The sequence below is a fragment of the Rhamphochromis sp. 'chilingali' genome (assembly GCF_963969265.1).
Source record: "Rhamphochromis sp. 'chilingali' genome assembly, chromosome: 1".
NCBI classification, from domain to species: domain Eukaryota; kingdom Metazoa; phylum Chordata; class Actinopteri; order Cichliformes; family Cichlidae; genus Rhamphochromis; species Rhamphochromis sp. 'chilingali'.
The window spans coordinates 24,220,584-24,235,460 of NC_137929.1; the positions used below are offsets into that span (position 1 = coordinate 24,220,584).

Genomic DNA, 14,877 nt, shown 5'->3' on the forward strand with positions numbered 1-14,877 from the left:
GTGTGTGTGTGTGTGTGTGTGTGTGTGTGTGTGTGTGTGTGTTTCACTTTCTATCTAGGTTTTTGGCTTGGACCCAGCTAGGTCTACTCCTCTGGCGCGCCACAAGACAGGAAACTGACATAAAAGAACAGGGAAACTCTCCGTGAGCGACACAGGAGCCGAGGCAGGAGCCAAGACAGTGGTCACTGACAAAGTCAGAAGTTATTGTTTCAGGTTACAGGCATATACTGTGACAAGAACTGTATGTTATTGGAGTTATTGTGATTCCATTGTAACGGCCACAAGCTTGGAAAGAGTCCCGGGACAGGGATTTCATCAGTGAAACCGATGCCTTGACCTAATGCTGTCATTTAACCTCCAGTGGAACTCCATGCTACTGTGATCACTTACAGATATTCATTTGTACTGAATGCTCCTCCTGCAAATAAAAGGGGGATACCTGTAAAGGGAGCATTTGACCTACTAACTAGAATTGGGATATAAGGATAAGCTTGTGTGAACACCTGTGCTTCTAGCAATCTAGAAACCATCAGCTAATCTACTGAGCCTCCTCTAGATGCAAAGACCAGTTTTATTGTTCCAGTATAGCCAGAGTGGACAATTAATATGTACTTCAAGGTATCCAGTCCAGAAGGCTGCTCATGAATGCAGACACACTTTTTAAAAAGCTAATTAAAAGCTCTTATGCTGAATGTATACAATCCAGTATCAAGAAAGCTGCAATCCTTAATCCGAGGAAGAGATTGGCAACTATCATTTCAGATGTGATGCAACATCACGAGTGACCTAAACTGCATTCCTTACTCTGTAGCTAACTCTGTGTTTTAGCTCCTCAGATTTTCCCTATTATCTTTTGTATAATTCTTTGAAAGCATAACCACTTATTTTCCTTACATTTAGTCCTCTTCCTGTTGCCCATCTGCCCTCTTTGGTATTTCTTCTGACCTAACTGCCCCTAGTCACACTCCCTCTTATCTATTGGCCACTCATCACTTGTCATTTCCACTTAATGCCCTTTTCCCTCCTCCCTGCCATTTCACTGACTCGCTGGCCCTCTATGGCCTGAGATTTAGGTTTAACATTCCACCTCAGCCTCTTTCTTCCATTTACATTCTTCACTGTGCTGCTGTTCAATGAGCACACGTTTAACTTTGACTCTTAGTTTTTCTGGTAAAGGCAGCAGTCCCCAACCTTTTTTGCGCCACAGACCGATTTAATGTCAGACAATATTTTCACGGACCGGCCTTTAAGGTGTCGCGGATAAATACAACAAAATAAAATAATACGACCGAGACAGAAACTGTAGTATTTTGTAAATATAGTCATAAACGTAAATTCACTGTGTTATTGTGTAACTTTATTAGCAGCGTCCTCCTGAAATATGCCAACAACATTGAGAGTAACATCCTCCTCTCTGCCCCTTAATAATGCTCTCTGGTCGCTATGGTAATGCGAAAATATTTCTTTCAAAATAAGACACAACTACAACACGGGAAAAGACCCAGGGAAACTGAGTTAATAATAAAAACCCTGAAAACCATCATTTTTACACCCGAGCCTCAACTCTCGTGGCCCGGTCCCAGTCCGTGGAGCAGAGGTTGGGGACCGCTGGGTTAGACCACACATTTTGACTTACAACACCATAAGCCTAAAACCATCCAACTTTAATTGAAAACCTCATGGCTCTCGGATACAATAGTTTAAAGACGCCAATATTTTCCAAAACAAAGCACTCCCTTAATTTTGCTTACCACCTATCCAGGCCAGTGAACAACGCTGTAGCCCTCATTTTTTATTAGGTCTTCAAACAGATTCAGTCAATACAGCTCATAAAGCACTTTGTGAGACTGGCAGAACATATCTGAGTGTATATTAAGCTATAGCCCAGATTTTGTGATATCAGATAGCATAATGTCATCTGAGCTCCACAGGAAACTCTTCTCATTCTACACAGGACCGTCCACTGGATATGTGCAAATCTCATGATCATCAGGCAACATATACAATACAATAACAAGCAGACAGTCTAGAAGCTGTCCATCTAAATAAAGGATAACAGCCAGTACGGTACAACCAGAAAGTACATCTTCAACGTCAGTGAGGGGAGTTTTGGAATATACATGCATTTGCTAACTAACTTATTCTGCAGCCATTAACAAACACCAGAATAAACACCCCGAGGCTGCTTTTATTGTTGCTGGCGACTTCAACCACACCAACTTAAAGACAGTCCTCCCCAGATTCCACCAACATGTCTCCTGCCACACCAGAGGAGACAAGACTTTAGACCATGTGTATTCCAACCTGGCTGGAGCCTACAAAGCAACACCCCTCCCCCACATTGGACAATCGGACCATCTCTCCCTGTTCCTCACACCTCGGTATTCACCACTCATCCAACGTGTGAAACCTGCTGTGAGGACAATTAAAGTGTGGCCAGAGGGGACAGACGCAGTGCTCCAGGACAGATTTAAAAACACAGACTGGAATATGTTCACCCACACAGACCTGGACCAGTACGCCTCATCTGTACTGGATTACATCTCCAAAACCACAGACAGTGTCACCACCCAGAAACGGATCACCATGTACCCCAACCAGAAGCCTTGGATGAACCGGGATGTTCGTCTCCTCCTGAAGGCCCGCAACACTGCCTTTAGGTCAGGAGATGCACACGCCTACAGCACAGCCAGGGCTAATCTAAAGAAGGGCATCAAAAAAGCCAAACACCATTACAAAAAGAAGGTAGAAGAACACTTCTCCAACTCCAACCCCCGACGCATGTGGCAAGGACTCCAGACCATCACAGACTACAGGACCACCAAACCCTCCCCCGCATCCTCTGATGTCTCCTTCCTCAACGAGCTCAACAACTTTTATGCTCGTTTTGAGCGAGGGAACCCCACAACCATAACCAAAGCAGACGTGACGCCAGACCACCAACCTCTGACTCTCTCCCCCACCGATGTAGGAGCGGTGCTGAGCAGGATCAATGTCCACAAGGCTGCAGGTCCCGATGGAATCCCCGGGCGTGTTCTCAGAGCGTGTTCTGGGGAGCTTGCAGGAGTGCTCACAGACATATTCAATCTGTCCTTGGCCCACGCTGTGGTACCGGCCTGCTTCAAATCCACCTCCATCGTCCCGATACCCAAAAACTCCAACCCATCTTGCCTCAATGATTACCGCCCAGTAGCACTCACCCCCATCATCACTAAGTGCTTAGAGCGACTGGTCCTAGCACACTTCAAATCCTGTCTCCCCCCCACCCTGGACCCCCACCAATTCGCATACCGCCAGAACAGGAGCACAGAGGATGCAGTCTCCATCGCACTGCACTCTGTCCTCTCACACCTGGACAACAACAACACCTACGCCAGAATGCTGTTTATAGACTTCAGTTCAGCATCAATACAATCCACCCCTCACAACTCATCAGGAAACTGACAGACCTGGGCATCAGTTCCCTCATCTGCAAATGGTTATTGGACTTCCTGACCAACCGCCCCCAACATGTCCGGCTGGATAACCACTGCTCATCTACAATCACGATGAACACCGGTGTACCACAAGGCTGTGTGATGAGCCCTTTCCTCTACTCCCTCTTCACCCACGACTGCAGACCTGCTGATGGTTCCAACACCATCATTAAGTTTGCAGATGACACCACGGTGATTGGCCTCATCAGTGACAACGATGAGGCCGCCTACAGGGAGGAGGTGGATCGTCTGGCTGAGTGGTGCGACAGAAACAACCTGCTGCTTAACACCGAGAAGACCAAGGAGCTCATCGTGGACTACAGGAGGAATGCTGACCCACATCCACCCATCCACATTAAGGGGACGGCTGTGGAGCGTGTGAGCAGCTTCAAGTTCCTGGGAGTCCACATCTCCGAGGATCTCACCTGGACGACCAACTGCTCCAAGCTGGTCAAGAAGGCTCACCAGCGCCTCTTCTTCTTGAGGACTCTGAGGAAGAACCACCTGTCCTCAGACATCCTGGTGAACTTCTATCGTTGCACCATCGAGAGCATCCTGACCAACTGTATAACAGTCTGGTACGGGAACTGCTCTGCCTCGGACCGGAAGGCGTTGCAGAGGGTCGTGAAAACTGCCCAGCGCATCGCCGGAGCACCACTTCCTGCCATAAAAGACATCTACAGGAAGCGGTGTCTGAAAAGGGCTGGGAAAATCATCAAAGACCCCAGTCACCCATCACATGGACTCTTCACCCTCCTGCCCTCTGGGAGGCGCTACAGGAGCCTCCGGACTAAGACCACCAGGTACCGGAACAGCTTCTTCCCCACAGCTGTCAGACTCCTGAACTCTGCCTCCTGACATCTGACCCACGTTAACACATGGACTGAACATACACACACCCCAATGGACAACTGTACCCTCAAACACACAATAATAACATGGACTGAACCACCACTCACAACCACTAGCACTTTATATAGCCTCTGTAGAAACTATCTACACCCTCACTTATCTTAACTGCACTACTGTATAGCTCTGTAAATAATCATTCTGTACATACGATAATTTTTAACCCTACAACTGTTTACAACTTGCATAGTTCCCATTTCTGTATAGCTGTATATCTCAGATTCCTGTAAAGTTATTTATTTCATATTCTGTATAGTTTTTCATATTTATATCCTGTTCATATCCTGTACATAGCTTGTACTCACTACAGCCTGTACATACTTATAGTTATAGAATATTCACAACATACTTCATACCGTGTACATTATAACATACCATAATAGACCCATTTCTGTAATATACTCACATATCTATATTATTGCTAATATATATTGTAATATATCTATATCACTAAAGCACTTCTGGATGGATGCAAACTGCATTTCGTTGCCCTCTACCTGTGCATGTGCAATGACAATAAAGTTGAATTCTATTCTATTCTATTCTATTCTATTCTATTATTTACTACATTTATTTAAATCCAGTAACCTACAGCAGAGGTTTCTAACTTTTGTCATCCAAGTTCCCACACAGATGGACTTGAGTGGCCTTTTATCCTTAAAAAACCCCATTATTTGATCTAATTTAAAATGCATTTTAAAACTCTTTTTAAACATGATCTTAGCTATTCATTGGCTTAATCTGTAGATTTACTGCTATCTGTTACTTTCAGCTTTTTTTCCTACCTATTCATTTCCAAACCCCTTTTAGTCTGCCTCTCAGTACTAGTGTACTTCTGTGCCTGGTTGGGAATCGCTTCCCTCCACACAAAAAGATGCCTATCATTCTGGACATCACGCTGCTTTTGGACATTCAGGTCACTGTCTGGTTCATGTCTTCTCATCATACAAACAAAGACTGAAATCTGCTTAACCTGTGTATAAAACACTGATAAGATGGACCAACAAGGCAAAGAAGGAACTTCAAGTTTGCTTTGACTACACAGACTAGGTCGTCTTTGATCCTGCAGCCACTGACCCCTATGAGGTGACTGACACCGTGACCTTACATATCAGCTTTCGTGAGGATGTGTGCATTCTCACTACAATGAGACGTGTCTACCACAGTGACAAGCTATGGTCTCCTGAGCTGAAGGTCATCCATGAGGTCAGGGAAGAGGCCCACAGAAGACAATGCAATCTGAGCAGCTACGCAAAGCTCCTGTGCCAAGCCATAAAACTGGAAAACAGCTAGACTGAAGCATTTTTGACAACTGGTCAAAACTGTCCTTTTCTAACATTTAAATTAGTCACTGACCACAGAGCGTTTTACGACAGGTTTGATATGTCCATCCAAAGATAAAGATGCAGCAAACATTAAGCTGTAACACACTTTCAAACATCTGGAGTCTCCAACAGACTCAATTAGCACAGCTGCCCTCCTCATCTGCTTCCTCTTTACAGTATTTTTACCCCATACAAGACTCTGTACAGCTTCTGAAGTTGACCAGTGACAGCGTGTCTTTCAACAAGGCAGCGTATAGTAAGATAACATCAAAAGACAAATGAGAGACTAGTTAGAGAAATAATAAGAAAGATGCCAGAGAGAGTTCAGACTGTGATGATGAAAATAGTCATGGCAGTTATTGACTTTCAAGCTCGTTGGTCTCTGTTTTATATGGTGTTTACACGTGTTTGCCAAAGTTTCAATAAATCGCTGCACCTATTTCCCATTTTCCTAGCTAAACATAAAAAGAGGGGTTGCTCAACACTTTTGCACAGTGCTGTAGACCAGGGGTGTCCAACTCCAGGCCGCGAGGGCCAGTGTCCTGCAGGTTTTAGATATCACCCTGGGTCAACACACCTGAATCAAAGGATTACTTCATTACCAGGCCTCTGGAGAACTTCAAGACATGTTGAGGAGGTAATTTAGCCAATTAAATCAGCTGTGTTGGATCATGGACACATCTAAAACCTGCAGGACACCAGCCCGCGAGGCCTGGAGTTCGACACCTGTGCTGTAGACCATCTGGAGATTTAGTAGACTTAATTTGAGGAAGTTAAAGTTAACTTTAAAAATCAACTATTAACAGTTACAAACATAAAAAAAATCTACAATACTGCACTAAAGAGCCTCATTTCAGGTATTTCATTCACAAAATTATTCCTTTACAAAAGAATAACATTGCTCTGAGATCTGTGACACAAGTTAAGTTATTCTGCATGAGAGAAAGGAGAAAACATCCCTGGTCCACAACCTCCCTTTGTCAATTTTATTACATTAATATAATAGATTATATTCAGGGATAGAACCAGGTGTAGTGTTGCAGTGATAAGATCACACAGCTCACTGTGGTTTCCCATTTGGTCCTTAATGTTTCTTTTTACAGGACTAGATTAGTGTTTCCACTGCATATGGCATGTAATGAATCACTAATCACGCCTTTAAAAGTTTGTTGATTTTGCCCCAAAATATGGATTTAATTGTTCCCATCCCACCCCCACATGCTGTACTTGTATTGTGCTTTATCAAATAGCTCAGGGTAAAGACCTGTTATAATCAGTGTCTCCAGCTCATCTCAGCAGGGCACTGAACATGCCAACTGACATTGTGAATACCATTATGGCAGGGTTGTCCAACTCCAGGACTCGCGGGCTGGTGTCCTGCAGGTTTTAGATGTGTCCTTGATCCATCACAGCAGATATAACGGCTAAATTGCCTCCTTAACATGTCTTGAAGTTCTCCAGAGGCCTGGTAATGAAGTAATCCTTTGATTCAGGCATGTTGACCCAGGGTGATATCTAAAACCTGCAGGACACTGCCCCTCGAGGCCTGGAGTTGGACACCCCTGTATTATGGTATTTTGTGAGAAAAGAAGCAAGAAGTGCTTGCCTCTGCTCCTCACATAGATAAGATTTGTTAATTTGTCTATTTTCAGGGGAAAAAATAGATTATTGATGTTATAGAAAACACAGCTCCAAAAAGACCGCTCTGGGTATACATTTTTACAATTAAATGAATTGATCCATAGGAAAACCACTTCATTATCAGTGTTATTCATTGTTCAGCTCCTCAAGTTTGTCTCAAGAGTACCTGTACCTACCTAATTGTGCAGCTAAAAAAGGGGTTTTCAGCGACTGACAGAGATGTGAACAGGGCCAACTGTCTTGTCAGCCTCGTCCTTCGTTTCTGTCAAAAACATGTACAATTCTTGGAGACATGAACTTATTTACATTAATCTGAAGGTTAAAAATGTCAGCTTAATGTCTAAATAGGCACAATGGCAACTATTGTAAGCAATCCTAATAGATTAATGAATGTTTGGATATTTCTTGTGATGGCCCTTAAAGCAATAACACAAACTGAATGTTTCAGAAAGCAAACCGGCCTCATACATTACATCACCTGATGTACAGTCTAATGTCATACTCACCACATCTTTCTCCATCACTGTTGTCTGAATGAAGCTGTGAAAGAAATTAAGGTAAAGGGACCTGTCTAAATGCTGTCACTTTAACAAATTCCTGAACACACCAGTAGTACAGATACTATATTGCATTTAGAACAACTGGTAAAAATAACCTCAATGATTGTGTATATTGTGTTTGTAAAGGGATGTCCAACCTGTCTCCAGCTGAGTCGTGTGTCACCAGCAGACAGGTTAGAGCAGCATTCACACAGGTCACTGTCTCCCTCTGTCGTACGCTGGCTGAACAAAAGACACATGCTGACCTTTAGATGGGAAACTACACCTTTAACAGTACATCTCTCATCAGTGGATGTGACCTGAGATGAAACTGACAAGTATGAAGATATGAAACTGCAATGTTTAAAATTTTAGAAGCCTAAACTGAAGGTGGGCCTGTGAAAGAAGCAGGTTTTTTTCAAGCTTGCTATGTAAGCTTTGTTTCAAAGTGGCCATAAGATGGCAGCTGATGAACATCTTTAAACAGAAACATTAATTAAGCACACTAGTCCAATATTTAATTCAACAATATTACAGTTCTTCCCTAACGTTTTCTACACAGGCAGTAATTTAACCTTTTTTGTAATTTAACCTCTGTACACCACCTCAGTGGATTTTGAATCAAACACTAAAGATGTGACTGAAGTGCAGACTTCAGACTGACTGACGGGTACAGTTTCAAGACCACTGATGATGCGTTCTATACTTCAGGATTTTTATTCACATATTAAATAGAAACCTTATATTTAAATCTATGTTAGTTTGTACTGTTAATGTTCAGCCTCTGATGCGGGTTTGTGTATAAAAATCCCTAGAAATATACACCTTTATAAAACCCTTTGAAGTGCACAAAGTCTGCACTTCAGTCAAATATTGACTGACTAAATCCACCATGGTGTCGTACAGACACAAAAAAAATACAAAAACTGCCAATTGTCCAACAAATTATAGAACGAGATGAGTTAAAGTCATTTATGGTAGAATGTAGATGGAAAGTCTGGCAGTAAACTGTCCATAAGACATGTGTAATGCAGGAGGACTGTATCAGACTTGGACATGATGTGTTTTGTGTTCTATTCACAAATGACTACAACTGTATTGACTTTTTTCTTATAGTCAAAAGAAAATACTCAGCCCTGATTTGTGATAAATCTGTAGCCTTGCAAGGAGAGAGGGTCAGGCTTCAATGTAGCTACGCAAGAGTCGACATATACAGTGACAGGAGGGTGCATCAGGGCCTCCACTCTGGCTTCTAAAAGCACTGCTTCCCCCTGCTGATACACTGTGGAACTACACTGAGAGGTGCACACATCTGTGGAACAAGTTTTCTTTCCAGTGCCTGCTTCATTTAGACTCCACATACAAACAATATCGCCAAACTAGAGAATGAATAAGACTTCAGTTTAACCTGCCAAGATATGAAGGGAGAACTGCTGCAGTCCAAAGACACTGACCGTGGATGTCATTGGTTCCCAGGTTAGGCTTAGTGGTTCTCGACTTACTTTTTGCTTCCTGTATTCACACAAAAATTACACACAGGTTATGCCAGTGTTTGTCATCATATAAACACACAGGCGTTGAACTCAGTTTAATCTGGACAAGTTTCTTGTTACTGTTAACCGTTTGAACCCTGCACTGTTGGTTTTCTATTCTAATCATTCAGCTTTTACTTTTACTCCACTAAAGTGACCAGCTTCGCTTATTTTGCCAGTGATACAATTTGTACCGTTAGCCAACAATTAAAAAAAAATCAGCCATTTAAACTGTTTACAATTTAACTACTAGCTATAGTAACATAATTGATCAATTAACAGTATACAACAACACATTACATCATTCATATACTTTTAGCGAGCCGTATGATTTGCCCCCTTTCCCGCCGTTTATTGATCAATTATAGTAATTTATCTTCCTTTTAGATGCCATTTTCTGCCTTTTATCGGTTACGTTGAATTCAAACTTGCTCTTTTAATCCTTTAAGCGTACCAGCTGAGCTTATTTTTACACTGGACTCAGTCTCACATTCTCGTAGCCCTGCAGAGATAACCATTTCAGCTTCAGACACCGCTTCCTTTGGTCTGCAGGAGCTTTCCTGGGACAAGTTTTCTCCAAGTTGAAAACACTGGGGACTGAACGTCTGTCCTGGGAAAACTGATGCTTCTCGGCTATTCTCACTTTGTTTTCGCCGCATCGCATTTGAAGTGCTTTAAAGAGTTTCTACATTATTTTTGGGGCAAAACGCAGATATACCAAAACTACGAAAATGTAGGCGACACCGGTGTGTTTTCCCTGGGTAGCCATTGCCAAAGAGAAAACCCAAGGCCTGAGAAATAAACGTGGTTGTACACAGGTGTACTGCGCCGTGCTCTCGCGCGCTGGACCGTGGATTCTACTTTCAAAGACTGTGGGGGGAAATACAAACATTTTTATTCACGCTATACTTAATAAAAAACAGGTGCTACATTAAGCAATTTTGTTTTGGTGACCTTTTTTTTCTTGTCAACACACTGCATCCTAATTCTATTTTATCAGTACACATATGTGGAAATATTCATTTCAAGATAACGATATTTTCGCACACTCGAATATTTGTTTGTTTAGTAGTAGTAGCAGTCGTAGCCTACAGTAATTTCACTTTCAAACGACTGAAACCGGTGACTTTTTGTGTTTAGAAACAAAATGAAACGAAAAGACCGAAAGGCTCTTGAGGGCATAACTGTGAGTGGAACCAATGTCAAGACGGAACTCAGTTACTCCTCTTAGTGTTCCGTAGGGATAGTTATTGTAGCTGTACTTAGTAAGCGTCGGATGTTTTGAAACTGCTGACGAGTGTTTGGATGTATGTGTTTGTAAAAAATAAAAAAGGACAGAAAAGAGGAAAAACATGGATAAAAAGTCCGTGCCAGCGCCGTCAGAGGAAGAGATTGACTGGGGAGGAAGTGGAGCAGGAGGGAGCAAAAATTTACAAAAGGACAAAACTTTATTGAAGAATGTGCACACTGGTCTTCCTAATCCACCTTCGGGTGCTATAAAATGTTCTCTAATAAAAGGAGACTATCTCTACTTCCACTATGGATGCGATGGACAGGATGACAGAGGCTGGGGATGTGGCTACAGGACCGTTCAAACGCTGTCTTCGTGGATTTGTCATAACTGCTCTCCGCCTAAGAACCACTGCAGGCCGGTACCAAGCCTCCCCGAAATCCAGCAAGCGTTGGTAACAATGGGGGACAAAACCGACTCCTTTTCAGGCTCCAGGGAGTGGATAGGAACATTTGAATGCTCTCTAGTCCTCGATCATTTCTACGATGTTCCCTGCAAAGTGGTGCATGTCAGAGGCGGAGGGGCCGAGCTGGAGCATGTCGCAGTGGCTGAGCTCCATCAGCACTTTGAGAAGCATAACTCTCCAGTGATGATGGGAGGAGACAGAGACAACTCCTCAAAGGGGGTATTGGGGGTGTGGACCGGGGATAAGGGGAGCTATTTGCTGGTTCTCGACCCGCATTACTATGGATGTGACCTGGACAGGACAGAGCTGCAGAGGAGAGGGTGGGTGGCATGGAAAAGAGTATCATCTCTGGATCAGTCTTCATTTTATAATCTGTGTCTGCCACAGACTGCAAGACTGCTAAATGTGTTTTAGACATTCAGTATGGTTGTTTCAAAATGAGCTGCAGTGCCATCCTGTGGTTAAACTCATTAAAGCTCTTGAAGAGCAGCAGTACCAATCGTATATGTTGGTCTTTGTTTTGTTTTTTTTTATTAGAAATTTGAGGATCAGTTAATTTCTTGGTCAAAACAGTGTGTTTGGCTTCTCAAATGTCTTCATTTAGTGTTTTTGTGAAAAATATTTTTCAGTATTCTACAGGCCTACATAGACCCTTGACAGCTGCTCATTTTTATTTCACATTTTGTGCACAAGATCATTTACTACAAATGCATGCGTCTCCTGATCATGCTGGATACACAAAGCCATCATAAACTGAGGAAAGTCTTGTGATCACCTACACATGATATGTGCTGGACAATGCTTCAATATGCACTGAGAAAGAGATCTGTACGCATGTAAACATATTAAATGAGACAAGCTTCATTTAGGCTCACTCAATTCTCCGTTTTATTCCTTCCATCATATAATTTAATTTGACATGACATCTGGGTTCCATTTATTTCTCGAGCTACATTTCTGCCAAGAGATCAAAAGATCACCTTTTATATCATTTATCTGATACACAATCTTTATAGAAAATCTGGAAGTTCTTGTCCACATCCATCCTCCCCTTGAGGAATTTCTCTAGGTTTTTGAGAGGAACCTCCACCATTTGGTTGTTGACACGATCATTTAGCCCATATGCACCAAAGACAGGGAACTTATAGCGCACAAAGTACGGCGCATTTTGGTCGAACTCGGTGCAGCAGTAGGCCGACCACATGTACTCGGGCACAGCTACCCGGTCCTGGTTGTTGCGACGGATCGTGTGTCCAGAAGTGGTGACCCCGGTGATCACAAAGGCTTTGCCGCGGCAGTAGTTGTTGAGGCGCTTTCGGACGATGTCTCGGTGTTCCGCCCAAGGACCCATGTTGAACTCCCTGATCTGAGGCACCACGTTCGTCAAGGTGTAGGTGGACGCCTTGTCTAGAGGGTCAGCCTGATGCTCATCGGGATTTAGTTGGCCGCGTTCATACTGAACCACATCGGCGTAGTCCTCCAGGACTGCCTGGGAGTCCTCAAAGTTCATGTGCATGTTTGCAGACTGGGGGAAGGGCTCCATGTTACTGCTGCTCTTTTCTGAGGCCAACTATGGAGAGAGAGAAAATAAAAAGCAAAGTAGTTTTACTCACAGTTTGCACACTCATTTTTTTCTGGGAATGGTGCAAAGACTCATGGGAATAGAGATGATATGATGGTATTGTTTGCTTGTGCGACTGTTTAAATAGACCAGTAGTTGTCCAATAACTCAGTGGAAATGTGAATAAGCTCATATCTTGTCACACTTATACAAATATAGTAGACAAAACTCATGGTATGTGGGCAAAGAGTTGAAGTTATACTTTTAAAAAGATAATCTGTTTATGAAGATTAACCCCAACCTGACACACCAGATGGCTGCCTCTCCCTTAGCCTGTTTCTGTCGGAGGTTTCTTCCTGCTAAAAGGGAGTTTTTTTTCTTCCCACTGTCTCCAAGTGCTTGCTCTTCGTCTGATTGTTGGTCTTTACCTTACAGTATAAAGCAGCTTAAGGCAACTGTTATTTTGATTTGGCTCTATATAAATAAAACTGAATTAAAATAGGAAGACAAAAACAGTATAACAGCATCCAAAGGGTTGAGAGTCAGCTACTAAAGCTTACAATAAGCGCAGCCATGAATTGTAAACTCTGTAGTTTACACAAAGCACCGTTAAAAGTTGACAAATCTAGCTGCCAGTGCTTTTCTGCAATTAAACAGCCACTTCTTACAGAAAAGAAACGAACTTTTGTCATTTTTAGAGAAAAATGCCAAATTTGCATAAATGGTAATGGAAACACTATCTCAGTGAAATAGCACACAGAGCTAATAAAGCAGCTTATCTCAGCTTTACATTGTTTCTATTACAGTAGCATAGTTGCTGCAGTTCTTTAGCTGCTTGTTAAGAAACATCAGGTGATATTGCCTTTACACTTCCAAAAATGTCAAGAAATCTCCAATGACTGCATGTGAATAGATACAGAGTACTGTGAATATATGGTATATATAGTGTGAATAGTATTATGTCAGATATATAGCACACTGTATGGGCAAACATGCAAAATTGAGAATGAAACCAGGCTTCTGTTTTATTTGTTTCATCCTTGACTGAGCTCGCAAGCACTCTCACCTGAGGCTCGAACATCCAAGGGAAATCCACCTTCTTCTCCCCGTCTGACTTCTTGAATGTATAGGCTGAGTAGATGGGGACGTGTTTGTGTGAGTCGTACAGGGTGACATAGCGGGGTTTGTCCTCATACCGCTGGCAGATCTTCTTAAAGGAGTTGCTGAGGTATCCTCGTGGTGGTGTTCCCATAAAGAGAGAGTCCTTGCAGCGCTCCGCATGGTTGAAGTCTCCCACAACTCCTGCCTGGGACACTTCAAGCAATCCACACATTAGGAAGATCATGGCAGCTGCCGTTGCTAAGGCACAATTTGTAAATGTAGGTATCATCACTGCAGCTTTTTTTTCTCAGCAGCTCTCTTTTGTGTCTTTTTAGATGTGTCTTCTCTTGCTTATGTGTCTCTAATTCACCTGTGACACACCACTGCAATCTACTACTGCCTAACAAGTACAGCCTCTGTCCCAGCTCTATCACACCCCACATTTCCCTTCATGCCTCACCTGCACTTCAAGCGAGCAATTCTCTCATTGTAAAGGCTTTTCCATATATTCAAATTCCCACGAGTGTCGTAGCAGTAGTTATCAGTCACTGAGAGCATTTTATTACTGTAAAGTGCAGAGGACAAATGGCACTCACTTCAGACCTTCAATTCAAAAATAGCCTTTCTTCCATCGTCGGCCTTGTTGCAGTGAATGAAGCTGAAGTTTAATGAAAGAGTAGAAATGGGAAACTCATGTTTTAAAGCCAGTTTTTGTTTAAAGTGTAGAAGGAGTCTTGCATTGGAGAATTTCCACATATCAAGTTTAGATTTTTCATTTCAGCAGCAAATTAAAAAGCTCTATCCCATCATGAGCTGGTGCTGTAACTTAATATGCATATGACGTCTGATGACAGGTTTCAAATTGCCCAGAATATGTCAAAAACAAAAGTTCAGAGACAGTTTCATTCAGTGGTTTATTCCTGTGAAATATATGAGAAAGTTACATTTTGTTACATTGCAAGAGTGTTTAAAGTACAGTATGGCCCCTCCCCCACACCTTTCCAACACGTGAACAACCTACTAATGTAAATCCTCCCCTCCCCCCCCTCCTTGATAGCTGGCTATGCCTCTGCCTTCAAAGTAAAGGTTATGCAGA

The 14,877-nt window shown here is 42.6% G+C and overlaps 2 protein-coding genes across 2 annotated transcripts; one reads left to right on the top strand and one right to left on the bottom strand.

Annotated features, from left to right (window-relative positions):
• Positions 1 to 10,688: 10,688 nt before the first annotated feature.
• ufsp1 (UFM1-specific peptidase 1) lies at positions 10,689 to 11,993 on the top strand. The gene has a single exon (XM_080879544.1). The coding sequence runs from the start codon at positions 10,775 to 10,777 to the stop codon at positions 11,531 to 11,533; it is 759 nt and encodes a 252-aa protein (XP_080735670.1). The 5' UTR covers positions 10,689 to 10,774; the 3' UTR covers positions 11,534 to 11,993.
• A 114-nt stretch (positions 11,994 to 12,107) lies between these two features.
• Positions 12,108 to 12,787, bottom strand: LOC308395241 (endonuclease domain-containing 1 protein-like; the record flags this gene model as incomplete). The annotated part of the gene is made up of 1 exon (XM_080880010.1): positions 12,108 to 12,787. The coding sequence occupies exon 1, from the start codon at positions 12,660 to 12,662 to the stop codon at positions 12,108 to 12,110; it is 555 nt and encodes a 184-aa protein (XP_080736136.1). The 5' UTR covers positions 12,663 to 12,787.
• Between the last annotated feature and the right edge of the window lie 2,090 nt (positions 12,788 to 14,877).